At 44.6% G+C, this 26846-nt stretch overlaps 2 protein-coding genes across 3 annotated transcripts; one reads left to right on the forward strand and one right to left on the reverse strand.

Annotated features, from left to right (window-relative positions):
• Positions 1 to 325: 325 nt before the first annotated feature.
• On the reverse strand, positions 326 to 10558 carry LOC115204156 (phospholipase A2, minor isoenzyme-like). Of its 2 annotated transcripts, XM_029769517.1 has the most exons (4): positions 10536 to 10558; positions 1019 to 1172; positions 637 to 770; positions 326 to 501 (listed from the first exon to the last, which is right to left on the reverse strand). In XM_029769517.1, the coding sequence occupies exons 2-4, from the start codon at positions 1123 to 1125 to the stop codon at positions 383 to 385; spliced, it is 360 nt and encodes a 119-aa protein (XP_029625377.1). In that variant the 5' UTR covers positions 1126 to 1172; positions 10536 to 10558; the 3' UTR covers positions 326 to 382. The 2 variants fall into 2 exon arrangements, with proteins under 2 accessions (XP_029625377.1, XP_029625379.1); XM_029769519.1 differs by lacking the exon at positions 10536 to 10558 and having other exon boundaries at positions 1019 to 1222.
• A 14470-nt stretch (positions 10559 to 25028) lies between these two features.
• Positions 25029 to 26379, forward strand: LOC115204157 (C-C motif chemokine 19). Its single transcript, XM_029769520.1, has 4 exons — positions 25029 to 25178; positions 25464 to 25584; positions 25727 to 25851; positions 26015 to 26379. Exons 1-4 carry the CDS (start codon positions 25118 to 25120, stop codon positions 26032 to 26034), a joined length of 327 nt encoding a protein of 108 aa, XP_029625380.1. The 5' UTR covers positions 25029 to 25117; the 3' UTR covers positions 26035 to 26379.
• Positions 26380 to 26846: the final 467 nt, after the last annotated feature.

Raw genomic sequence — 26846 nt, forward strand, 5'->3', positions numbered from 1 at the left:
TCTCTCTCTAAATAGAGAGAGATTCAGTGACACTGTTGTGAGTTTCTCAATCTGTTTATTCAGTTTCATCTGTTACTCAGTTTATCTTCCACACCGTCTAAAAGATTAATAAATCCCAGAGTAAAACTGGATGTGATTCATAGAATGACTGGCATGTAGGTCACAACCAGATATAGGAAACGACAGACAGCGAACACCAACAGGTGACAACCAGATAGATTAAACTCAAAATGCATTGCATGAGTCACGACTTGAAAATATGTGGTGGTTTTAGCAGGGGAAAGCAATTCAACAAGTCAAACATTGCACTGAAGGAGCTATCTGAACGATGTTGTGTGGTGATTCTGGGTCTATACAGAAAAAGCAAGTTCCTCTGTGGACCTTAACGGCAACTGCTACTGGGAAGGTGCTCGTGCTCAGGGTTCCAGGGGCTCCTGGCGAAACAGTCCGCAGCCTTCCTGTCACACTCGCAGATGAACATCTCACAGGCATCTTTGTTGACTGAGGTTGTGAGAGAAAGAACAATAAGGAGGGTATAGTAAGAGAATAAAATGGAAAGAGCAAGGTAAAGTGTACTGTGGGCAACACTGTATGTAACGTAGTATAAAGCTAATCATTGTGATGTATGCTACTCACCCTTGCAAGTGACCTTTCTGAGGTTCTCGTCACAGTCGTAGGCATAGGATTCAGTGTAAGGGTTGTCAATGATGGGCCAACATTCATCATGCTGCATGGCATCAGAGTAGCACCGGTCATGGACCTCACAGCACCTGTAGGATGACACCATAGAACACAACAAATCTGAGACAAACTCATACTTACACATACACACTGGCAAAACTTTGGCCAGAACTTTGGTGGTGGCAGCAATAAGCAACAAAGAACCCAAACTTTCAAGCAAAACATGAATTGATGTCAAGTCAATATAGATTCATTAGTGGTCGGGATAGTGTGTAGACTGTAGTGGTTTCAGCCCTATTGACATATAACCCTTGTCCCTTGACCCTTAACCCCTGACCTGTCCAGTTCGTCCACAGGGGTACCAGAGCCTCCCTTGCCACAGTAGCAGCCGTAGTCCGCATAGTCAAGGATGGGCCAGCTATCAGGCACAGTGCAGAGGATCATGTTTCTGAACTGCCACAGGGCCCTGTAGTTAAGGTTAGTTGTCTGGGCTGTAAGAAAAGTTTGAGTTTATTGATTTCTTGCTCACATAAAACTGAAGAAATACAGAATTTACACAGGCTAATAAAAAAAATTGCTAGAAAAAGACAACACTCACTTAAATACATAAATGGCATGCATAGAATACAACACACTTAAAACATTACTGGGAAAATAAGCAAAGATGGAAACTGATTGCTAAAATGTGATTGTTCAAGATTAATATGAAGACTGAGCCAGATCAGATGAGTACGCTAATCCTGCGTTTAGACGAGGGACACAAAAACGTTCATACCAGTCAGCATTGCGGGATAAGAATGCAAGAAAGCAAGCCAGCACGACAGCACAGATAGAACAATGAGACAGATATTTCACCGGATGTACAAATGTGAAGCAACTACTTGGCGTTTCCACTCACTACCAAATATGGTAGTGAGAGGAAGCCCAGTGGCCGGCAGTGGGAGAAGCTGGATTTTGGCAGACATTCTGCAAATTTTCTCATTGATGAATAATTTGATCTCAATATAGTTTTCTGTTCCTAAAACTAAAATATTTTACGAACAGAGTGGACTAAGTTTTGTAGACTTTACCCTTGCCAAAGTTTTTATTTTATTTTTTAAATTGCGTTGTTTAGAGGAATACCAAGGTGAATTTCAGTTATTGTACACGCGCACTTCAGAGTAGGCGTTCTCTAACAGAAAAATGCAATGTATACTAGGATGCGCCAATAGGATCTCGCTAGCTCGTGCATGGCTCTGCCCACCTCCTTGCTTGTTCCGCCCACTATGACTATTTGTTCCCGTTTGAAATGATAGGCTGTGGTTTGTCTTGGTTTGTTATAAAAAATCTTAGACAACAATATGCGTTGCTATGGTGATTTCAGTAAACAAACAGTGCAAATCAACATCTGATAGAATATATTTTTACCGTATCATTGTTTTCTAAGTCTGGCGGCAAATCCTGTATACCGTAGCGGCTGACAACATTCACCTCCATTTTGTCATTTAAAACAATGACATCCTGTTTGCCGTTTACCTCGTTCCATGTAAACTCAGCATAATATTAGTCAAATCTGTGTATGTAAATATACGTACAAATCTGTTAACAATTGATCCCTTTTCAGTTTACGACATATTCACAAATATTGGATTATGCTAACGAGTATGATGATGGAGACCTATCATGACAAAATGCAATTGAAACTATTGCAGGTAAATTTGCCCGATTTATAATTAGACTGTATACAGCTGTGACTCACCAACAGAGAGGCCCAAAGCAACAAGGAATACTGCTTGGAGGGAGTTCATGTTGCCAGCCAACGACAAGTGAATTTATGGACCTAAACCTCTGAGGTCTATTTATACTACCTGTAACTCAGTGACCTTGAGGCTCTTTCCCAGACAAACCTGGGGTCTCCCATATCTGCATGCTGCGCAGGTACAGAATACATGGGAGCACTTAACATATGTGGCAACATATACAGGGGCACATGGAAAGTCCCACTTTCTGGTGCTCTGGTGTATTGGATTTCATGTACATGTAACAGATGTATATCGTACTCTCCTTGCGTTGTGTTTTCTCCTAATAACTCACATCAGCCAGTGGTCCCAGTTGAGCATCATTTATTCCTGTTGTTAAATGAGAAACAGCACGGTAGTTGTGCAGGGCTTAATGATACTGATGGCTGTCGATGGCAAAAGCCCTTGCATCACATTTTCATACTGGGGTCACAAAATACAAAAATACAATACAAAATATAACGTGTAAATTCCTGTTGTTAAATGAGAAACAGCACGGTAGTTGTGCAGGGCTTAATGATACTGATGGCTGTCGATGGCAAAAGCTGTAGCATGAAGACAACTGTGTTAGCAGTGGGCTTATGTGACCATTACAACGGTGTATGCTAGCTAACACTTATCTACAGCAATCATATGCCAAAGCACATCACAGAAAGCCCCTCAATCCCTAACCGGTACCATATACCCACACGTGTATAAATCAGTAACGTACAGCAAACTTGTACACATTGTAAAATATAAAATATAAAACAGTATTCAGAACGTGACCTACCCCTTGCATCACATTTTCATACTGGGAAGACCTGACGTTCGCGATCTCCCCCTATCTGCAAGCGGGGCCAATCACAACACACCTTATTGTCATCAGTTGAACCAACCAATACGAATGCTTGAACATTAAGTACACATTGCTTTAGAGGCAAGTGGAAACATAACCAACCCTGTTACATTCTCCCCTGCTGAATTACACTTGCACACTATAAAGAAACAAAATGAGGTATGCAATACCTTGCAATACATATGTCACCAAATATTCCAGTGCAAAGACTATTCCCTCAAGAGAATTAGGGGAATTCAAAGACCCCGTAGGAAAACATGCCTGTTACATGTTCAGTACACTCAGTGACAATAAGAACCTCACAGAAAAACCTTGGTCTACTTGACCTCTGACCCATGACCCCCATGGGGTCTCTTGAATGAGAAAAAAAATATATATAGAAAAGAAATGGGCTACAGACTTGGATTCTAATCCTACACCCACACAGGTATTCTAATGAATTCTGTATGAAAAACCCTCTGTGTCTGCATAGTCTCTATGAGTGTCACTGGGCGTTTCTTAACCCGACCAGCCCCTGACCTGACAGGCCTAACAGAGTTATTACGTTTAACCTGTTCACCTACAACCACCACTGGTGGGTCACTTTCCACAGTCGGTGGACAGTCAAGGTCAAGTGTTCTGTGACTGTTGCTGGAGCTTGTGCTACCAGCGGCATCTTCAGAATGCCTTCCTTCTTCAGAGGGTTCTGACATTTCTTCTCCAAAGGTTAGCTCTGACACGCTTGTGCCACCAGTGGCACCCTCAGAATGTGGTGAGTTCTGAGGGTCCCTCGCCAGTGGCCCATCTTCCAGCACATCTGGGGTTTCTTTTTCAGAGTGCTCCGGCTGTCCTTCCCCCGAGGTCTGTTCTGATACCCACACACCAGTCCTCTCACCAATGTCCATTTCTGGTATATCGTTCACGGATGAGTCCTCCATCTCCTCACTCGGATCCTCACGGTCTCCCATATTAGGTGTCTCCAAGGCAGTGTCAGGTAGAGGCAAGAAGTTTACAGGCATTATCAGATTACGGTGGACCGTTTTCTCCTGGCCAGTCGACATGTTCTGTATATTGAAGATGTGGATGTCGCTATTCTTCTCCGTAACAATATAGAGGTTGTTCTCCCAACGATCCGCCAGCTTCCTCTTTCCACGTTCACCCTTATTCGCCAGCAGCACCCGATCACCGACCTCCACTGGAGCCCCTCTGATCTTCCTGTTGTAGAGGCCCGCATGCCTCTTCAGCTGTTTGGTTGCCGACACCTGTACCGTCTCCATGGCCTCCCTCAGGTCTCTCGTCAGGGACTTTATGTACTCGTCATAGTCTACAACCTCTGAGTCTTGCAGCACCGTACCAAACATCATGTCGACAGGCAGACGTGGGGTTCTCCCAAACATCAACTGGAAAGGGGCGTAGCCCGTGGTTTCATGGACCGTACAGTTGTAGGCAAAGGTCAACGACTTCAGCTTCTGGGGCCACCTGTGCTTTGCTCTTGTAGGTAAAGCCCTGATCATGTTCCCAGCGTTCTATTGAACCTTTCGACTCCCCCGTTCCCCATTGGATGGTAGGGAGTTGTGTGCGACTTCTGGACTCCTGCAGCACTCAACAACTCAGCAATCAATTTACTTTCAAAGTTGGCCCCTTGGTCAGAGTGGATACGACGAGGAAAACCATACACACAGAAGATGTTGTTCCATAGCTGAAGGGCCACTGCTTTAGCTGATTGGTTCGGACACAAGAAGGCATGGGCCATCTTAGTAAAATAATCAGTGACGACCAGGACATCCAAGGACTTGTTGTTGGAGTCTTCAGCAGACCAGAAGTCCACGCACACCAACTCGAGGGGCTCAGTCGTGATGATGTTCTCCAGTGGAGCTCTGGCCTCTGGCTCGGGGGCCTTACTGAACACACACCTCTTGCAGGTCTTGACATACTCTCTGACATCCGACTCCAGACCATGCCAGAAGAACCTCTGTCTCGTCAAGTACAACGTCCGCTGTTGCCCCTGATGACCGGCTTCATCGTGGACACCCTTCAAAACTGTCGCCCTCATTGAGGTGGGTACTACATACTGGTATGTCTTCTTCTTTGACAGCAAACTTTTGGTAACGCGATACAGTACACCCATTTTCAGAGTGAGCTTCTCCCAGGTCTTCAGAATCCGCAGAGCCTCGAGTGGTTCATGGCCACGTTCCCTCCTAGAAGGTCTACGGCCCCTGTCCACGTAGAAGACAACTCTGGCGAGAGCGTCATCCTGGCGCTGCTTTGATATCAGGTCGTCACGGGATAGCACTCTCACATCTGACATCTCAGACGGCACCAGTGACTGAGTGAGCTGAGGCAGTAGCAGCGCACAGTTCTGTAGACCAGCCTCCCCTTGCAACCTCAGGACTGCTGACACCGCTTCCTTTGACAGAGAACCAGGAGAAGGATAGGAGGAGGTTTGGCAGTCCATGACAATTTCACAGGCATCTGCCTCAATTGACGGTGAGCAGCTTTCGAGGTCGAATGGGTGGGTCGACCAGCGGAACACATCTTGCACCTTCTCAGCACGTACTCCCGCAGCTTCTTCCAGCAAGGCCTTGTATGGAACCCTTGTGATGCGGTGGAGAGCACTCGGCTGCACAAATGGCTGTCTACTGAGTGCATCAGCAATGACATTTTTGGGACCGGGAATGTACTTGATGTCAAACTCGAATGGAGCAAGTTTAGCAACCCATCTCTGTTCACAGGCGTCCAATTTGGGCTTGGACAGGATGTACGTTAATGGGTTGTTGTCTGTCCATACCGTAAAAGGCTTGCCCCTTAGCCAATGACTACATTTCTCACAGACAGCCCACCGTAAAGCAAAAAACTCTAACCTATGGGCAGGATACTTTGACTGTGCATAAGTAAGTGATTTGCTAGCGAATGCTACCGGTCTGGCTGCAGACCCATCCTCTGGCACCTGGGAAAGGACAGCACCTAATCCATTACTAGATGCGTCTACAGACAGCAAGAAAGGTCTACTAAAATCAGGGTGGGCTAGCATGACCTGATCGAGGAGAGCTTGTTTCAACTGACTAAAGGCCTGTTTGCACTCACCAGTCCAGTCTGCTGCTGTGAGTTTCCTATGTATTCCTGTTTTCCTCTTGCCTTTCCCGTGGCGTGGTGCCTTCGTCCCCGTTGTCAGCCCATGCAGCGGCTTAGCGATGGTGGAGCACCCCTCAATGAACTGCTGGTAATAGACTATCATTCCGAGAAAGGACCGAATCTTCCCCTGGGAAGGCACGTCCGTGTTATCCTCCATGAGATCCTTCTCTGTCATCCCTGCAATAGCCGTCACTTTTTCTGGGTCTGTGGCCACACCTCCTTCACTGATGACATGCCCCAAGAACCGCACTGACCTCTTCATGAAATGGCATTTCTTTGGAGACAATTTCAGATTATGGGCTTTGAGACGCTCAAAAACTGACTCCAAGCGTTGCAATCCAAGTTCTTCAGTCGGGGCAAAAACCAGCACATCGTCCAGGTAGCATAGGAGGCTAGAAAAATGTTGATCCCCAAAAATGCTCAACATCATCCTCATGAATGTAGCTGGGCTGTTGCATAGTCCTTGTGGAAGACGGTTATATTCATATAACCCAAAAGGAGAAGTGAAGGCTGTAAACTTCTTGTCGTCTTCATGCACCTCCACATTGTAGTAGCCGGAGGTCAAATCCATTGTAGAGAAGAAAGCATTGCCACCCAGGGCCGCCAGAGCATCAGCTTGGTGAGGTAGAGGGTGGGCATCCTTTACGGTGCGAGCATTGAGCCATCGGAAGTCTGTACACAGTCTCAGATCACCAGACTTCTTCCAGACCAGGACGAGTGGGGAGGCATACTCACTGCTGGATTTCCTGATTATCTCTCGCTCTTCCATCTCATCCAAGGCCTGCCTGAGCTTGTCATAATGGTTAGGGGAGAGCCTACGGTAAGGTAGCCTAAAAGGCTTAGTGTCACTGAGTCTGATGCGATGGACATATCCCGTAGCCTTCCCGCAATCTAGTTTGTGCCGGGAGAAGATGGACTCGTAGCGGGCTATAAGCTGAACTAGCCTGGCCATACACTGTTGCGACAACTGAGTGGACTCAATGTCAATGTCACCTAACCCTAACTCGTGCAACACCTCACTTGTCACTCTGTGCGGGTTGACGGTACTGTCAACGGTCAAGCTATCTCCACTACCATTGTCAAAGTCTGGATTGTCATCTATTTTGTGTACCTGCTGCACCAGGGGGACCGGTTTGACAGTGGGCCCATCCATATAGTCAGTGTCAAAGTCCTCTAATGCCAAGCAAGGAAAAACATCCGCTATCTTGGCATTCCGTCTCACCGTTACTGGCTTTGGTGAGGGATTGATAACTTTGACAGGGACCCAGCCATCGCTCCACAATGTCGCTACTGTTCTCCCCACTAGAATGTTTTTTGGTCTTGAGCGTGCCCTCGTAGGCTCAATAACGACAGCACTGCCCGCGGATACATTTTGAGGCGTACACAGCCGGCCCCAGACTAAGTGTTCCTGCATAGGCTCCAATGTGACCGCTCGCTTCAGCCTTACTGTGCCCACTCTTTCTGGCACTTCAGTCCCTTTCCATCTCTCTACATTAGCCAGCAGACGGAACAGTTTGTCATCTCCATTGTGTTCAGATGATGACATCTTCTCCCAGAAGTCACCAGTCGTCTTCAGCTCCCTGATGAGGTGTTTAATCACGTTGCTGCCTAGGATAAGCTCATCACGTTGGCCATCCACTACTAGAACAGGGACAGAGACACTGCTGCCATACACAGACAGATTCAATTCACACACACCTACAGGCTTGGTCTTCAACCCCCCGCAGCCAACCAACACCACTTCAGTTGGACTGAGGGAGCCACTCTTGAGCACACCTGCTTTCTCAAGGCGTGGCACCACTGTTGAGCTCAATGTGCATGCCATAGAACCGCTGTCAATCATAGCGCTCACCTCTATAACATCCCCCAGTAACACACTAGTATAAAAGAGTTCATCGTTGTGGAGCACTCTCTGTGTATTTTGCATAATGACTTTTTCGTTCGACTTGACTTCATCCCAAACATTTGAATATACTGACTCTAGATCTACACCACTAACTGATTGGGGCACCTCACAAGGCCCAGCACTTCCCCCCATCCCGTGCGGGCCAGCTAGTTTTCCTGCCGCTGTGTCGTGTCGCTTTTTGATGGAGCGACGGGAGTTACCGATGAAGTGCGAGGGCATTCTTGACGTGTGTGCCCAGCTGCATAACAGAGGAAGCATAGGTGGTTAGAATAACAATGATCCATTGTGCTGTGATTCGCATCACCACACACTTTGCATTGCAAAGACGGGTTCTCCCTTCTCCTGGGCCTCCTCTGGAAACGGTTATCATAGCCGCCTACAGGTTGCTGTGGCCTCTGCTCCAAGACCCGTTCAAGCATGCCAATCACCCGATCCAATGCCTCGGATGAGCCAGTTGTGGGCTGCTGCAAGGGGTCCGGACAGTTTGCAACAGCTGACACTGGCCTACTTACTTCCTGCGTCAGTGTGGTGACCAGTGGGGCCAGCCGCAAGGGACGTGGAGCCTTGCACTTCCTCTGGTACTCCTTCAGCCTGCCATGGACCTCCGCAACCGTCCACTCATGCAATGGTTTGCACATGAATATCAATGACAGCTCTGGGTTCGGACAGTGCTTGATGAACATGACAGTCAGAACACGTGATGGATTTTCTAGCTCCTTGTTCTGCCTCTTCAAACAGTCCTCTGCCACCTCTATGGCCCTGTTCAGTCTGATCCAGTAGTCAAATGGAGTCTCCCCTTCCATTGGCAACGTAGAATAAACATCAGCTAGGGGCATGTCGGAGTTGACTGTGTCGCTAAAGTGACGCTTCAGAATGTCAAAAACTGGTCTAGGGCCCTGGCTTAAGTCAACTGGGTTACTGCGTAGGCTTACTCTTACCACGTCACGTGCCCGCCCTGACAGTTTACCCAAAACTTAATCTGACCTCTCCTGCCCATCATAGCCCTTCCTCTGCATGTACGCTAACAGGGTCTCCTCCCACTCATGCACTGTGCATTTCTCTGAACCATCCCCCCTGAAACACACTGGTTCCCTGACATCATTTTTCACCACTACATTTAGACTAGAGCTGGCCCCAGCCATGGTACCACCAACATAATCGACCTTCTGTCCTACCCCATCTCCCATAGCCTTTGATTCCAAACAAGAGGCAATATTTTCACCTATGGAGTGACCTATCTGCTTAACAATGTCTGCCAGGAAATCCATAGACACATCCTCCTTCCTAGGACTAGGTGAAACTGGCTCGAATGCACTGAGTTGAGGTAGCTCTAAATCACGTGGAAAGCGCACACTTGCCTGTGCAGTTGGCCTGGCCAGAGGTGTGGAAGTAACTGGAGAAACAGCTGCCCCCCTACCCACTGGCGGTGAAGGGTTAAACATGAAAACTCCCCTACCTCTCCCAAAACCTTCCATTTTTAAAATAAAATAAAAAAAATATATATATATATTTTTTTTAATGTAAATATTTAGACCATTTTTTTTTTTAAATCACAATCAATATGAACAATTCTATCTAATCAAAATGAACATAATCCACTCAAAACAAACGTTCAGTAGTAGATGTCTAACAAGACCAAGAATCAACACAGAAAAGTAACAAGAAACGCCATCATAAATAGTTGTCGCCACTGTGTGGTAGAAAATGGCGTTGCCCTCACGTTAATTGGCTTCAGAAGGTTACTAGCATAACAGCACAATTACATCACTAAATAATCATAGCATCACCACATACAAGTAATAACCAGTACATTATATTTCCCCCCACTCACTCATGCTACCAGGAGCTCCCTGAGAATTCCACTTGGGCAGACTGCGAAACCTAGCCCTCTGGCGTGCATCAGCAACCACAGTACTTCTTGAAGCCGGGTCTCGGATCCCTCCACGTGACGTCCGGCAAAGACAAGAAGACGAGTCACGGCACCAGTGTAACAGATGTATATCGTACTCTCCTTGCGTTGTGTTTTCTCCTAATAACTCACATCAGCCAGTGGTCCCAGTTGAGCATCATTTATTCCTGTTGTTAAATGAGAAACAGCACGGTAGTTGTGCAGGGCTTAATGATACTGATGGCTGTCGATGGCAAAAGCCCTTGCATCACATTTTCATACTGGGGTCACAAAATACAAAAATACAATACAAAATATAACATGTGTAAATACCTGTTGTTAAATGAGAAACAGCACGGTAGTTGTGCAAGGCTTAATGATACTGATGGCTGTCGATGGCAAAAGCTGTAGCATGAAGACAATTGTGTTAGCAGTGGGCTTATGTGACCATTACAACGGTGTATGCTAGCTAACACTTATCTACAGCAATCATATGCCAAAGCACATCACAGAAAGCCCCTCAATCCCTAACAGGTACCATATACCCAGACATGTATAAATCAGTAACGTACAGCAAACTTGTACACATTGTAAAATATAAAATATAAAACAGTATTCAGAACGTGACCTACCCCTTGCATCACATTTTCATACTGGGAAGACCTGACGTTCGCGATCTCCCCCTATCTGCAAGCGGGGGCCAATCACAACACACCTTATTGTCATCAGTTGAACCAACCAATATGAATGCTTGAACATTAAGTACACATTGCTTTAGAGGCAAGTGGAAACATAACCAACCCTGTTACATACATTAAATAAAGTTGGTGTTCCATTACATGTACTTATCTTATGTCATTAATGTCTGTTATGACTACTCATAGTAAAATGTGCATTCTGAAATTGTGTTGACATTGAGACAGATTAGTGCACAAATATGACTTTCTTGGAGCACATTATACAGTAGGCATTCCCAGAAAATGTGCAGTGTTTGATATTCCATATAGTTGTGTATACAGTATAGTGACAATAGCAAATATGTGCTTCCATGCGTGTGTGCACGATGCTCAGCATATGGAAAACCATACATTTTATTAAGGTCACAGCATTGTGTATATAGTCAGGTGCAAAATTATTGGCAAAAACACATGACCAAAAGTATGTAGACACCTGCATGTCCAACATCTCATTCATAAATCATTAATATGGAGTTGGTCCCCCCTTTTCTGCTATAACAGCCTCCACTCTTGTGGGAAGACTTTCCACTAGAAGTTGGAACATTGCTGCAGGGACTTGCTTCCATTCAGCCACAAGAGCATTAGTGAGGTCGGGCACTGATGTTGGGCTATTAGACCTGGCTCACAGATCGCGCTTGTGCTCTGGGGCTTTGTCATGCTGAAACAGGAAAGGTCATTCCCTAAACTTTTGCCACAAAGTTGAAAACAGCCCCAGACCATTATTCCTCCTCCACCAAACTTTACAGTTGGGACTATGCATTGGGGCAGGTAGCGTTCTCCTGGTACCCATCAAACCCAGATTCGTCCGTCCAAATGCCAGATGGTGAAGCAGGGCAGAAATTTCACAAACTGACTTGTAGGACGACATTTGTAAATAAGAATTTGTTCTTTATTTAACTAGGCAAGTCAGTTAAGGTTAAATAACCCAAAAAATTATTTCAATATTTGTTTTCTTCTCAAAAAGATAGGGGTCAAAATAGTTGGCACACCTGTTTTCAATACCTTTCAATAGTTATTGCGAGGATAATGGCACAAAGCCTTTTTGTAATTTGTTTTATGAGATTGGAGAACACATTGGGAAAGGGAAAGGAGATACCTAGTCAGTTGTCCAACTGAATGTACACTACCGTACAAAAGTTTGGGGTCACTTAGAAATGTCCTAGTTTTTGAAAGAAAATCGAATTTGTTGTCCATTAAAATGACATCAAATTGATCAGAAATACAGCGTAGACATTGATAATGTTGTAAATGACTATTGTAGCTGGAAATGGCTGATTTTAAATGGAATATCTACAGTGAGGGAAAAAAGTATTTGATCCCCTGCTGATTTTGTACATTTGCCCACTGACAAAGAAATTATCAGTCTATCATTTTAATGGTAGGTTTATTTGAACAGTGAGAGACAGAATAATACAAAATAATAAAAAGAACGCATGTCAAAAATGTTATAAATTGATTTGCATTTTAATAAGGAAAATAAGTATTTGACCACCTCTCAATCAGAAAGATTTCTGGCTCCCAGGTGTCTTCTATACAGGTAACGAGCTGAGATTAGAAGCACACTCTTAAAAGGGAGTGCTCCTAATCTCAGCTTGTTACCTGTATAAAAGACACCTGTCCACAGAAGCAATCAATCAATCAGATTCCAAACTCTCCACCATGGCCAAGACCAAAGAGCTCTCCAAGGATGTCAGGGACAAGATTGTAGACCTAAACGGCTGGAATGGGCTACAAGACCATCGCCAAGCAGCTTGGTGAGAAGGTGACAACAGTTGGTGCGATTATTAGCAAATGGAAGAAACACAAAAGAACTGTCAATCTCCCTTGGCCTGGGGCTCCATGCGAGATCTCACCTCGTGGAGTTGCAATGATCATGAGAACGGTGAGGAACTACACGGGAGGATCTTGTCAATGATCTCAAGGCAGCTGGGACCATAGTCACCAAGAAAACAATTGGTAACATACAACGCCGTGAAGGACTGAAATCCTGCAGCACCCACAAGGTCCCCCTGCTCAAGAAAGCACATATACATGCACGTCTGAAGTTTGCCAATGAACATCTGAATGATTCAGAGGCAAACTGGGTGAAAGTGTTGTGGTCAGATGACACCAAAATGGAGCTCTTTGGCATCGACTCAACTCGCCGTGTTTGGAGGAGGAGGAATGATGCCGATGACCCAAAGAAGACCATCCCCATCGTCAAACATGGAGGTGGCAACATTATGCTTTGGGGGTGTTTTTCTGCTAAGGGGACAGGACAACTTCACCGCATCAAAGGGACGATGGACGGGGCCATGTACCGACAAATCTTGGGTGAGAACCTCCTTCCCTCAGCCAGGGCATTGAAAATGGGTCCTGGATGGGTATTCCAGCATGACAATGACCCAAAACACACGGCCAAGGCAACAAAGGAGTGGCTCAAAATGAAGGACATTAAGGTCCTGGAGTGGCCTAGCCAGTCTCCAGACCTTAATCCCATAGACAATCTGTGGAGGGAGCTGAAGGTTCGAGTTGCCAAATGTCAGCCTCGAAACCTTCATGACTTGGATAAGATCTGCAAAGAGGAGTGGGACAAAATCCCTCCTGAGATGTGTGCAAACCTGGTGGCCAACTACAAGAAACATCTGACCTCTGTGATTGCCAACAAGGGTTTTGCCACAAAGTACTAAGTCATGTTTTGCAGAGGGGTCAAATACTTATTTCCCTCATTAAAATGCAAATCACTTTATAACATTTTTGACATGCGTTGTTCTGGATTTTTTTGTTGTTATTCTGTCTCTCACTGTTCAAATAAACTTACCATTAAAATTATAGACTGATCATTTCTTTGTCAGTGGGCATGTCTTCACTATTAATCTAAAATGTAGAATAGTAAAAATAAAGAAAACCCCTTGAATGAGTAGGTGTGTCCAAACTTTTGACTGGTACTGTATATACAGGTACAACGGTGTAGGCTGTGCTGTGTGAAGCAGTGGTGTCTGTGGTGGGAAGGCAGAGGCTGAGAAGCCACAGGCCTCTGGTCAGACAGGCTTATACAGGCCTCTAGCCAGATAGGCTTATAGAGCATAGAGCCACAGGCCTCTTATCAGATAGGCTTATAGAGCATAGAGCCACACGCCTCTGGTCAGACAGGCTTATACAGCCACAGGCCTCTGGTCAGACAGGCGTATACAGCCACAGGCCTCTGGTCAGACAGGCGTATACAGCCACAGGCCTCTGGTCAGACAGGCGTATACAGCCACAGGCCTCTGGTCAGACAGGCGTATACAGCCACAGGCCTCTGGTCAGACAGGCGTATACAGCCACAGGCCTCTGGTCAGACAGGCGTATACAGCCACAGGCCTCTGGTCAGACAGGCTTATACAGCCACAGGCCTCTGGTCAGACAGGCTTATACAGCCACAGGCCTCTGGTCATTCAGGCTCATACAGCCACAGGCCTCTGGCCAGATAGGCTCATACAGCCACAGGCCTCTGGCCATATAGGCTTATACATCAGGGTGGTGACATACTTCTTCTTGTAGCGATGAGTCGCACTCCTCACCATCCTGAGAGGAGAGAGAAACTCCATTAGCACATACTTGACATTTCCCTTTACCTCTCCAAAAGCAACTCTTCTGGGATTCATTCTGTTCCATCTTGCAGACTTTGAATCAATCTACTAATGCTTCATGGCTTTGATTTAATCTTTCTGATCTCTCTCTGGTCTTACCTTAATGGACAGGGAGTAGAGGTGATTGAGCATGACATGGTTGTGTTCTGGAAGCAATGCAGGATCACACTGATGAGGGAAAGTGAAAACATCTTACTCCAGTGCATGCACATTACTGTCAATGACATGAACAGCTCTGTCATGTCTTCATCATTGACATTCCTTTGAGGGTTTGGATTCAGTTGTTGTCATCTTGTACTCAGAGATTCCTGTATGCTTGTTTAGGATGACCTGTAGCAGGTGAGGTGGCAGAATGGGCAGAGACTTAAACATATCTTCCTGCTTGGGAATGTAGGGTCCTGATGGTACGGTCCGGGAGGGGAGCTGGACAGATCTAACTCACAAACAGATGGTAAATACAATGCGAGATTGGACACCAAGATTTGTGTAGTTAATATTTTGCTATTACCAGTTACCATCTAACTTTCTAGCATCATGGAGACATTTTCCAATACAGTAGCATAACTTGGTTACACTCATTAATGTTAAGCAGAGCCTGTATTTAGAGAGTTGGGCCAACTCTTAGAATGTTGTTCTAATTCTAGACATTCAGTTACATAGCATGAAATATTAATGGGGTGCTAACATGGCTGCCATAGAATGTTAGATGCATCATTAACGCAGAAAGCAGTCGTGGGTGACCCAGGACCGACGTCACCACCAACCGGAATGCCAGTACTCCCCGATGCTTCATGTGTTGGCTGCTGCATTCTATCACGGGACGACGCTGGAGAGGCGAAGCAGGTACGGTGAGTCAAACATTTAATAGGGAACGGACATAGAACGAGACAGGAACAACATCAGCAAAGGGTAACAAAGACAAAACAATCAATGCAGCAGCGGGGAACAGAGCTGGGGAACTGGGGCATTATGGACATAGAATGTGGGCACACATGACATCCAAAGACTACACATAACGTTAGCTAGCTAGCTACAGTGCCGTGAAAAAGTATTTGCCCCTTTCTGATTTTCTTTATATTTGCCTGTTTTTCACACTGAATGTTATCAGATATTCAACCAAAACCTAATATTAGATAAAGGAAACCTAAGTAAACAACACATGGATACGCATTTCATTTATTTAATTAGCAAAGTTATAAAATACCCAATACCCAGTGTAAAAAAGTAATAACACTCAATAACTGGTTGTGCCACCTTTAGCTGCAATGACTGCAACTAAACGTTTTCTTGTAGTTGTTGATCATTCTCTCATATCGCTGTGAAGGAATTTTGGCCCACTCTTCCATGCAGAACTGCTTTAACTGAGAGACATTTGTGGGTCTTCGCACATGAACTGCTCGTTTCAGGTACTGCTACATCTCAATTGGGTTTAGGTCTGGACTTTGACTAGGTCATTCCAAAAAGTTTATATTTGCTGCTTTTCAGCCATTCTGATGTAAAATGTATTGTGTGTTTTGGATCACTCTCTTGCTGCATGGTTGCCTATAAATGGTCAGTGAAACGCCCCTAATTAATATTCGTCCATACTGACTGCATGACGACAATGACGGCAAATCCCAACAGAAAGGCAAAAAAACAAAATTTCACCCAGTGTGAAATGGAAGTTCTTGTAGGGGAGGTTGAAGCAAGAAAAAATATATTGTTTGGTGGACACAGTGTGGGCATTACAAATGCCAAAAAGGCGTTAGAGTGGCAATATGTAGCGGACACTGTGAATGCTGCTGGCTCAGAAGGTCAGACCCTCTCAGAAATAAAAAAAGAAGTGGAGGCTTCTCCAGCCCCCGTGTCCTCACAGATGCAGTCCTGCAAACGCAGAGACACCATCAACGCTATTAACGAGGTTTCCAAGGAGTTGCAGTGGGAAAGGCACAGCTTGGTTTCTGCGGGTGCTTCTCTGTAAAGCTGGGCCCACTACAGCACAGAGATCCAAGAGAACAGCTCTTGGTAATCGGAACCGGCTCATAAGCCACTCATCATCATCATTGGACAGAAAATCTGTCTGGTCTCTGAAAATCCGCTCTCTCTGAATTCTTCCATTCGCCAAATCTTCCAACAGTGCCAAAGCAGCCATTGTGTGTCATTACTCATTGTAATTGCATGCCTTTTTAGACCCACCCATTTGATTGTCAAAGCTACCCAATTGCGTAACACCTTCGGGTGTGGTAATTACCTTGATTGTAACTGACAATGACAGGGCCATTATCACATCGACAGTTCTGCGCAACGAACATATGATAACAATATATGAAACTGTGCACTCGTATTTGTACTTGTCGGTAGGGGTGAAGTGACTATGCATAGATAATAAACAGCGAGTAGCAGCAGTGTACAAAACAAATTCAGGAGGTTGGGGGCATTAGCTACTCAATGTAATAGTCCGGTGGCCATTTGATGAATTGTTCAGCAGTCTTATGGCTTGGGGGTAGAAGCTGTTAAGGAGCCTTTTGGTCCTAGACTTGGTGCTCCAGTACCGCCTGCCGTGCGGTAGCAGAGAAAACAATCTATGACTTAGGTGACTGGACTCTGACAATTTTATGGGCTTTCCTCTTACACCGCCTATTATATAGGTCCTGGATTGCAGGGAGCTTGGCCCCAGTGATGTACTGGGCCATACGCACTACCCTTTGTTGCGCCTTATGGTCAGATGCCGAGTAGTTGCCATACCAGGCGCTGATGCAACCGGTCAGGATGCTCTCAATGGTGCAGCTGTAGAACCTTTTAAGGATCTGGGGACCCATACCAAATCTTTTCAGTCTCCTGAGGGGGAAAAGGTTTTGTCGTGCCCACTTCACGACTGTCTTGGTGTGTTTGAACCGTGATAGATTGTTGGTGATGTGGACACCAAGGAACTCTCGACCCACTCCACTACAGCTCTGTTGATGTTAATGGACGACTGTTCAGCCCGCCTTTTCCTGTAGTTCACTATCAGCTCCTTTGTCTTGCTCACATTGAGGGAGAGGTTGTTGTCCTGGCACCACACTGCCAGTTCTATGACCTCCTCCCTATAGGCTGTCTCATCGTTGTCGGTGATCAGGCCTACCACTGTTGTGTCATCAGCAAACTTAATGGTGTTGGAGTTGTGTTTGGCTAGGCAGTCATGGGTGAAAAGGGATTACAGGAGGGGACTAAGTACACACCCCCGAGGGGCCCCAGTGTTGAGGATCAGCGTGGCAGACGTGTTGTTGCCTACCCTTACCACCTGATGGCGACCCATCAGGAAGTCCAGGATCCAGTTGCAGAGGGAGGTGTTTAGTCCCAGGGTCCTTAGCTAAGTGATGAGCTTTGTCGGCACATGGTGTTGAACGCTGAGCTGTAGTCAATGAACAGCATTCTCACATAGGTGTTCCTTTTGACCAGGTGGGAAAGGGCATTGTGTAGTGCGATTGAGATTGCGTCGTCTGTGGATTTGTTGGGGCGGTATGCAAATTGGAGTGGGTCTAGGGTATCCGGGAGGATGCTGTTGTTGTGAGCCTTGACCAGCCTTTCACAGCACTTCATGGCTACCGACGTGAGTGCTACGGGGCGGTAATCAGTTAGGCAGGTTACCTTCGCTTCCTTGGGCACAGGGACTATGATTGTCTACTTGAAACATGTAGGTATTACAGACTCAGTCAGAGAGAGGTTGAAAATGTCAGTGAAGACACGCATGCTTAGAGTACACGTCCTGATAATCCATCTGTCCCCGTGGCTTTGAGAATGTTGACCTGTTTAAAGGTCTTACTCACATCGGCTTCCGAGAGCGTTATCACACAGTCATCCAGAATAGCTGGTGCTCTCGTGCATACTTCAGTGTTGCTTGCCTCGAAGCGAGCATAAAAAGACATTTATCTCGTCTGGTAGGGTCGCGTCACTGGTAAGCTTGCATCTGGGTTTCCCTTTGTAGTACGTAATAGTTTTCGAGCCCTGCAAAATCCGACAGTAGGATTCAATCTTAATCCTGTATTGACGCTTTGCTTGTATGATGGTTCGTCTGAGGGCATAGCGGGATTTCTTATATTCGTCCGGATTTGTGTCTCGCTCCTTGAAAGCGGCAGCTTTAGCTCGATTCGAATGTTGCCTTAATCCACGGCTTCTGGTTGGGATATGTACGTACGGTCACTGTGGGGATGACGTCGTCGATGCACTAATTGATGAAGCCGATGACTGAGGTGGTATACTCCTCAATGCCATTGGATGAATCCCGGAATATATTACAGTCTGTTCTAGCAAAGCGCAGCATCCGCGCCATCTGACCACTTCCGTATTGAGCGAGTCACTGGTACTTCCTGCTTTAGTTTTTGCTTGTAAGCAGGAATCAGGAGGATATAATTATGGTCGGATTTGCCAAATGGATGGCGGTGGAGCGCTTTGTATGCATTTCTGTGTGATGAGTAAAGGTGGTCTAGAGTTTTTTTTCCTCTGGTTGGACATGCTGGTAAAAATGGGGTAAAACTGATTTAAGTTTCCCGCTTCTGGGTGAGCATTTTCTTGTTTGCTTATGGCCTTATAGAGTTGGTTGAGTGCGCTCTTAGTGCCAGCATCAGTCTGTGGTGGTAGACGGCTACGAATAATAAAGATGAGAGCACTAAATAAACTTCAGTTAGTGCTAAATACGGCTGCTAGAATCCTGACTAGAACCAAAAATTATTTTCCGGTGTCCTGTGTGAATTTAAATATGCTCTCTCTAATTCTCTCTTTCTTTCTCTCTCTTGGAGGACCTGAGCCCTAGGACCATGCCTCAGGACTACCTGGCTTGATGACTCCTTGCTGTCCCCAGTTCACCTGGCTGTGCTGCTGCTCCAGTTCCAACTGTTCTGCCTGCAGCTATGGAACCCTGACCTGTTCACCGGACGTGCTACCTGTCCCAGACCTGCTGTTTTCAACTCTCTAGAGACAGCAGGAGCGGTAGAGATACTCTCAAAGATCGGCTATGAAAAAGCCAACTGACACTTACTCTTGTGTTACTGACTTGTTGCACCCTCGACAACTACTATGATTATTATTATTTGACCATGCTGGTCATTTATGAACATTTGAACATCTAGGCCATGTGCTGTTATAATCTCCACCTGGCACAGCCAGAAGAGGACTGGCCACCCCTCATAGCCTGGTTCCTCTCTAGGTTTCTTCCTAGGTTTTGGCCTTTCTAGGGAGTTTTTCCTAGCCACCGTGCTTCCACACCTGCATTGCTTGCTGTTTGGGGTTTTAGGCTGGGTTTCTGTACAGCACTTTGAGATATCAGCTGATGTAAGAAGGGCTATATAAATACATTTGATTTGATTTGATGAGAACTCTTGGTAGGTAGTGTGGTCTACAGCTTATCATAAGGTACCTCAGCAATACCTCGAGATTTCTTTAATATTAGACATCACGCACCAGCTGTTATTCACAAAAAGACACACACCCCCACCCCTCGTCTTACCAGACGTAGCTTCTCTGTTCTGCGGGTGCATTGAAAATCCCTCCAGCTCTATATTGTCTGTGTCGTCGTTCAGCCACGACTCGGTGAAACATAAGATATTACAGTTCTTAATGTCACTTTTGGTAGGATAATCGTAAGTCATTCATTTTATTGTCCAATGATTGCATGTTAGCAAGTAGAATTAATGACAATGGGAGTTTACTCGCTGGCCTACGGATTCTCAAAAGGCAGCCTGATCTGTGTCCTCTTTTCTTCACGCAACTGACATGGACCTGGGCCTGTTCCCGGGAGAGCAGTCTCTCTTACTTGTCGGACTCTTTAACGGAAAAAGCTTCTTCCAGTCCGTGGTGAGTAATCAAAATTCTGATGTCCAGAAGTTATTTTCAGTCATAAGAGACAGCAGCAGCAAAATTATGTACAAAATAAGTAAAAAATAAATTTAAAAAAATTACAAACAAAGCAAAAGAAATGAACGGAAGGCCATCCTCTTTGGTGCCATTTTAATATTTGAGGGGGTTCTTTTGCAAAAACAAATATCTGTTTGTATTTATTATCCTAAATCATGTTTTGTGTGTTTTTTTGTGTGCCCTCCAGGGAACTCTTAATAATATATAATACGTGACAGGTAATATTTAGATTTATTTTACACAATGTTATCAATTTCAAAGCGTTTCTCGAGTTTCATCCTTCTGCCTTCAGAGTCGCAGTTCCTCATTTCTCCAGTTTATGTGCGTACGTATGGGTCAAAGTGTCCTTAGAGGACCGCACATTCTCCCGTCAAGTTACTTTTTTATAAATCCCAAAGTTTGTTTAGAAAGTGGCTTATGCCTTCTTTTGTGCTTACGCAACGTTTATAAATGAGGCCCCTGGTCTTCCAGGTCATTTCAATTAAAAATTAAAAAACGAAGTGACTACGGCACTAAAGGACCAAGGTTGCCTACCCCTGCAGTAGGTAGGGCTAGAGTGAGTGACGCTACCAACACCCTCTACGGCTATAAAATTATCTGGTTAACGTTGACAAGAAGCACATCAACTAAGAAACACAGTTTGTATTGTAGCAACCCGCACAGACAGTTGTGTGTTATGAGTTATGCTGTTTGTTGTGTTGTACTTACCAGTAACCAGTGTTCGCGGTGTCTGACATGCCAGTCACCCTGCTATCAGGACTGCCTGGAATGTTCCGGTGCCGAGCATCTTTATGGTTGGTGGAGCGGCGTGGGGGGTGGAGCACCGCATGCTTAGCCATTGTTGTCTCTCTTTACGTGTGGTCATAACAAGAGATGGGTCATCGTTGTTTGATATGATTTTCCTTGGTTGGTTTATTTGGCGTGGGCTACGGCCAAACAGTAGCCTGTGTTGAGTTTGGTTAATAAACCGGGAATTCGTAAACGCAATCCTCTGTCTGGACATTTGTCCATTTATCATCTAGCCAGGCCATTACAGTATACTCCCACCAAAATCATACCTTTAGAATTGATGTTAGCTTACACCATTACATTGCTTGTTTCTTTTATTTAACAATTTTCCAACATTCTGTTGTTCACAAAACAAGCTTCGCGTAATTCCCGATTGCCCCGACTTCTTTCTTCTTTGACTTTCAGGGTGTGCAGTGTCACTTTCTTACCAGAAGGTGGTAGTGTCGACCTGTAATGGGCCATCGGTCTCTGAAATATCTAGATTTCTAAGACGATAATTTAGTTAGACTATCCCAGCTAAATGCTGATATAGACATTATTTCAAACATAGTCACATAACAATGTCCCTATGCTTGTGTTTTTTAATGCATGTCCTTTAAATCACCTTTAGAGTGAGGATGACAGGCAGTCAGACAAACAAGAATTGTCACTTATCATCCTGTTGCTTTTAAACTTCTGATATTGTTTTTCCAACATCCTACAGCTCTCAGCAGCTGTGAATTATCACACAACCTCCGCACTCTCTTCGCTAGCCGTCCCACCCTGAGTGACTGGCTCTAGCTGCACTGTCTGGTGTCTCCCTGTCTTCAGTCTGTCTGGGTATCAGGAGAGCTGTAGGGGAGACTGCAGATCATTCTGTGCTTGTTTCATCCTCTCCTTCTCTACATATCCAGCGTCCCTCCATAATACACAAACGGATATATACACACTCATCCACGCACAGACATAGACACTCTCGTATAGGTCAGGTTTAGTTGGAAACACTCATCCACACACAAAAAGATTCTCTCATATGCACATCGACATCCTCCCACACAGAAAGATGCACACCCTCCAGTATTACTTGCACAGGGAGTATGTTTCCTTCCTGTGTCACATAATGAGCCCCTGGGATGCTGGGTTATGATGCACCAGGGATGCTGTGTTGTGATGGACACTAGGAGGCTAATTTTCACCAAACTATCTAAAAACAGAGCAATTAAACAAGACACCTTCATATGGAATGTGGTGACATCCCTGATAATAGGTTTACCCATATATACTGAACAAAAACATAAATGCATCATGTAATGTGTTGGTTTCATGTTTCATGAGCTGAAATAAAAGATCCCAGAACTGTTCCATACGTACAAAAAGCTTCACATTTTGTCCACAAATATGTTTTTCCCTGTTAGTGAGCATTTCTTCTTCGCCAAGATAATCCATTCACCTGAAAGGTGTGGCATATCAGGGAGCTGATTAAAAAGCATGATCATTATACAGGTGCACCTTGTGCTGGGGACAAAAGGCCACTCAAAAATTTATAATTTTGACACCAAACACAATGCCACAGATGTCTCAGGTTTTGAGGGAGTGAGCAATTGACATGCTGACTGCAGGAATGTCCTCCAGAGCTGTTAACAGAGAATTGAATGTTCATTTCTCTACCATATGTCATTTTAGAGAATTTGCCAGCACATCCAACTGGCCTCAAAACCGCAGACCACGTGTAGCCACGCCAGCCCAGGACCCCTACATCTGGAATCTTCATCTACGGGATCGTCTGAGACCAGCCACCCGGACAGCGGATGAAACTGAGGAGTCTTTCTGTCTGTAATAAAGCCCTTTTGTGGGGAAAAAAACTCCTTATGATTGGCTGAGCCTGGCTCCCAAGTGGGTGGGCCTGGTACCCAAGTGGGTGGACCATGGCGGGCCATGGCTGCGCCAACTAATAAATTTATTTCAATTGACTGATTTCATTATACAGTTGAAGTTGGAAGTTTACATACACTTAGGTTGAAGTCAATAAGTCGTTAAGTCATTAAAACACTCCACAAATTTCTTGTTAACAAACTATAGCTTAAGTCAGTTAGTGATTACTTGTGCATGACACAAGTAATTTTTCCAACAATCATTTACAGACAGATTATTTCACTTATAATTCACTGTATCACAATTCCAGTGGGTCAGAAGTTTACATACACTAAGTTGACTGTGCCTTTAAACAGCTTGGAAAACTCCAGAAAATGATGTCATGGCTTTAGAAGCTTCTGATAGGCTAATTGACATCATTTGAGTCAACTGGAGGTGTACCTGTGGATGTATTTCAAGGCCAACCTTCAAACTCAGTGCCTCTTTGCTTGACATCATTCGAAAATCAAAAGAAATCAGCCAAGACCTCAGAAAAAAATGGTAGGCCTCCACAAGTCTGGTTCATCCTTGGGAGCAATTTCCAAACGCCTGAAGGTACCACGTTCATCTGTACAAACAATAGTAAGCAAGTATAAACACCATGGGACCACGCAGCCGTCATACCGCTCAGGAAGGAGACGCGTTCTGTCTCCTAGAGATGAACGTACTTTGGTGCGAAAAGTGCAAATCAATCCCAGAACAACAGCAAAGAACCTTGTGAATATGCTGGAGGAAACCGGTACAAAATTATCTATATCCACAGTAAAACGAGTCCTATATCAACATAACCTGAAAGGCCGTTCAGCAAGGAAGATGCCACTGCTCCAAAACCGCCATAAAAAAAAGCCAGACTACGGTTTGCAACTGCATATGGGGACAAAGATCGTACTTTTTAGAGAAATGTCCTCTGGTCTGATGAAAGAAAAATAAAACTGTTTGGCCATAATGACCATTGTTATGTTTGGAGGAAAAAGGGGGAGGCTTGCAAGCCCGAAGAACATCATCCCAACCGTGAAGCACAGGGGTGGCAGCATAATGTTGTGGGGGTGCTTTGCTGCAGGAGGGGCTGGTGCACTTCATAAAATAGATGGCATCATGAGGAGGAAAATTATGTGGATATATTGAAGCAACATCTCAAGACATCAGTCAGGAAGTTAAAGCTTGGTCGCACATGGGTCTTCCAAATGAACAATGACCCCAAGCATAATTCCAAAGTTGTGGAAAAATAGCTTAAGGACAACAAAGTCAAGGTATTGGAGTGGCCATCACAAAACCCTGACCTCAATCCTATACAAAATGTGTGGGCAGAACTGAAAAGGTGTGTGCAAGCAAGGAGGCCTACAAACCTGACTCAGTTACACCAGCTCTGTCAGGAGGAATGGGCCAAAATTCACCCAACTTATTGTGGGAAGCTTGTGGAAGGCTACCTGAAATGTTTGACCCAAGTTAAACAATTTAAAGTCAATGCTACCAAATACTAATTGAGTGTATGTGAACTTCTGACCCACTGGGAATGTGATGAAAGAAATAAAAGCTGAAATAAATCATTCTCTCTACTATTATTCTGACATTTCACATTCTTAAAATAAAGTGGTGATCCTAACTGACCTACGACAGGGAATTGTTACTAGGATTAAATGTCAGGAATTGTGAAAAACTGAGTTTAAATGTATTTGGCCAAGGTGTATGTAAACTTCCGTCTTCAACTGTATCTCTCCATCGACGGTGAGAATGATTTACAGATATTTCCGCCAGGTGTAACTGCAGAGAAAGTACCCTTCAACTCCATGGAAAAGCACTGGCAGAGCCTACTTTATCTTTGTTTGTTTTAAAGGTGAGAGTTGAGGGGCGTGCTGAGCTGAAGCATGGTTTACGGGAAATGGGTGTGTGACTTGAGGGGAGTGAAAGTGAAAGGAGTTGTGCGGTGAGGATATAAAGCTGTGCCTGGACCACAGTAGCCCATTTATCTGCAGATCCTTGTTTAAAATATAAGACATAGACAGAGAACAACTAAGACAGGATGTCCTTACGGTTGGCTGCACTTCTTCTGTTGACATCAGTCCTCTGGAGCCATGCAGCAGGTGAGATCCTCTCTTCTACTGCAGAGCTACTGTTATTAACTACTTTTACTCCAAGTTGTTATCATAGTAACTACTATAATAACGTCTTGGTTACATGATGCTGTGTCTTGATCACTAGTTGTTATTTTTATCTGTGGAACTGAATACGCTCTTCGTCTTCTTAAGAGAATGTTGAAATGTAATTTTAGTAGAATGCCATACACAGAGAGAATACACAAAGATACACAGAGGGGATAGTCTAACCTGTGTGTGTGTGTGTGTGTGTGTGTGTGTGTGTGTCTGCAGCAAACACAGATGAAGCAATGGACTGCTGCTTGACAACAACCGATGCCAAGCTTCCCCGCAGAGTGGTGAAGTCATTCAGTATCCAGACAGTCAGTGGAGGATGTCGGATACCTGCCACTGTGTAAGCAACATTAATCATTCCACACACTTGTACAATAGGTTGCCAAATGTAACACATCACCCTAACCACAAGTTAATATTTTCTGGCTGTGTGTGACTGCATTGTTGGAACTATGTCTGATCTAAGTCACTTCTGCCAACAGGTTTGTCACGAGGAAGAATCTTAGACTGTGTGCACCTCCTGCCAAAAATAACAACTGGGTGACCAAACTCATCAAGCAACTGAAGAGGAAATCGCAGAATGGAAAGGCCAGAAAAGGGAAAAATGGTGGGATTCTATCTTAAAGTGTGATGCAATCCACATTAATCAATTCTATTAATTATAGAAGCATAAAAGGTTTCATGGTCCCCACCCATTTTCTTCCATCAACGGTGAAGTTCCACCCGTGTCTGTATTAAACTGTTTCTCCGTGTGCATTATTTATCCTCAGGCAAGAACAGTAGACACTGAAAGACTGTGGGTGATCCCTGAACATGGAGCTCCAGAACACGTTGTGCAAGAAGATTTTCCAGGCTGATACCTGAAACAATAATCAGCAGTTGGACACATTTTGTCAATGGCATTTTAAAGTTAGTTCTCATTGTAGGGTGGATGCACTGTGATACTGTTGAATCGATTGAATTCTCCCAGTTGCCATTTTTCTTTTTGACCAACACTGTTTCATGTGTACTTCCTGTACTGCAGAGAAAACACTGCATCTTTTCTAACCTTTCTCACAGTCACTTTAAGTCACTATAAGCTGGATTTTGTATTGTATAGATACATTTTATGTAAATAAAGTGTTTTTTTAAGAAATATTGTGTTTTTCATCTCAGTATTGATGATGTATTAATTTTGTCCAGTTAAAGACTTGTCCATGGTTTTTACATTGTACAACATTATTGGGAGTAGTTAGTAGTTAGTAGTTCAATTTCCAAGTTATTCACATCCATTCATAAAACACAATGAGGAACTCCAGCCAGTTGTCTCTGGTGTCAGTAGAGCAGGTTCTAACATCATCAAGGGATAGGTACAGGGAAACATCTGAGTTATAGTCTGTGTTAAACATTGTATGAACCTACATACCTACATACTTAGGGCTGAGCCGGTGCAATAAATATTTTCTCTGCCATGAACAACTCTCTTGGCACTTTACAAATAAGGCATTAACACACTTAAAGACAGATTTACACTTTAACCAAATGTGTTATTCCTTATTCTTATAAAAATGATTCAATAGTTATGCTCTATGGACCTTCTATGTTTAATTTCCTCAAACAAAG

This window comes from Salmo trutta, chromosome 12 (assembly GCF_901001165.1).
Source record: "Salmo trutta chromosome 12, fSalTru1.1, whole genome shotgun sequence".
Lineage (NCBI taxonomy): Eukaryota > Metazoa > Chordata > Actinopteri > Salmoniformes > Salmonidae > Salmo > Salmo trutta.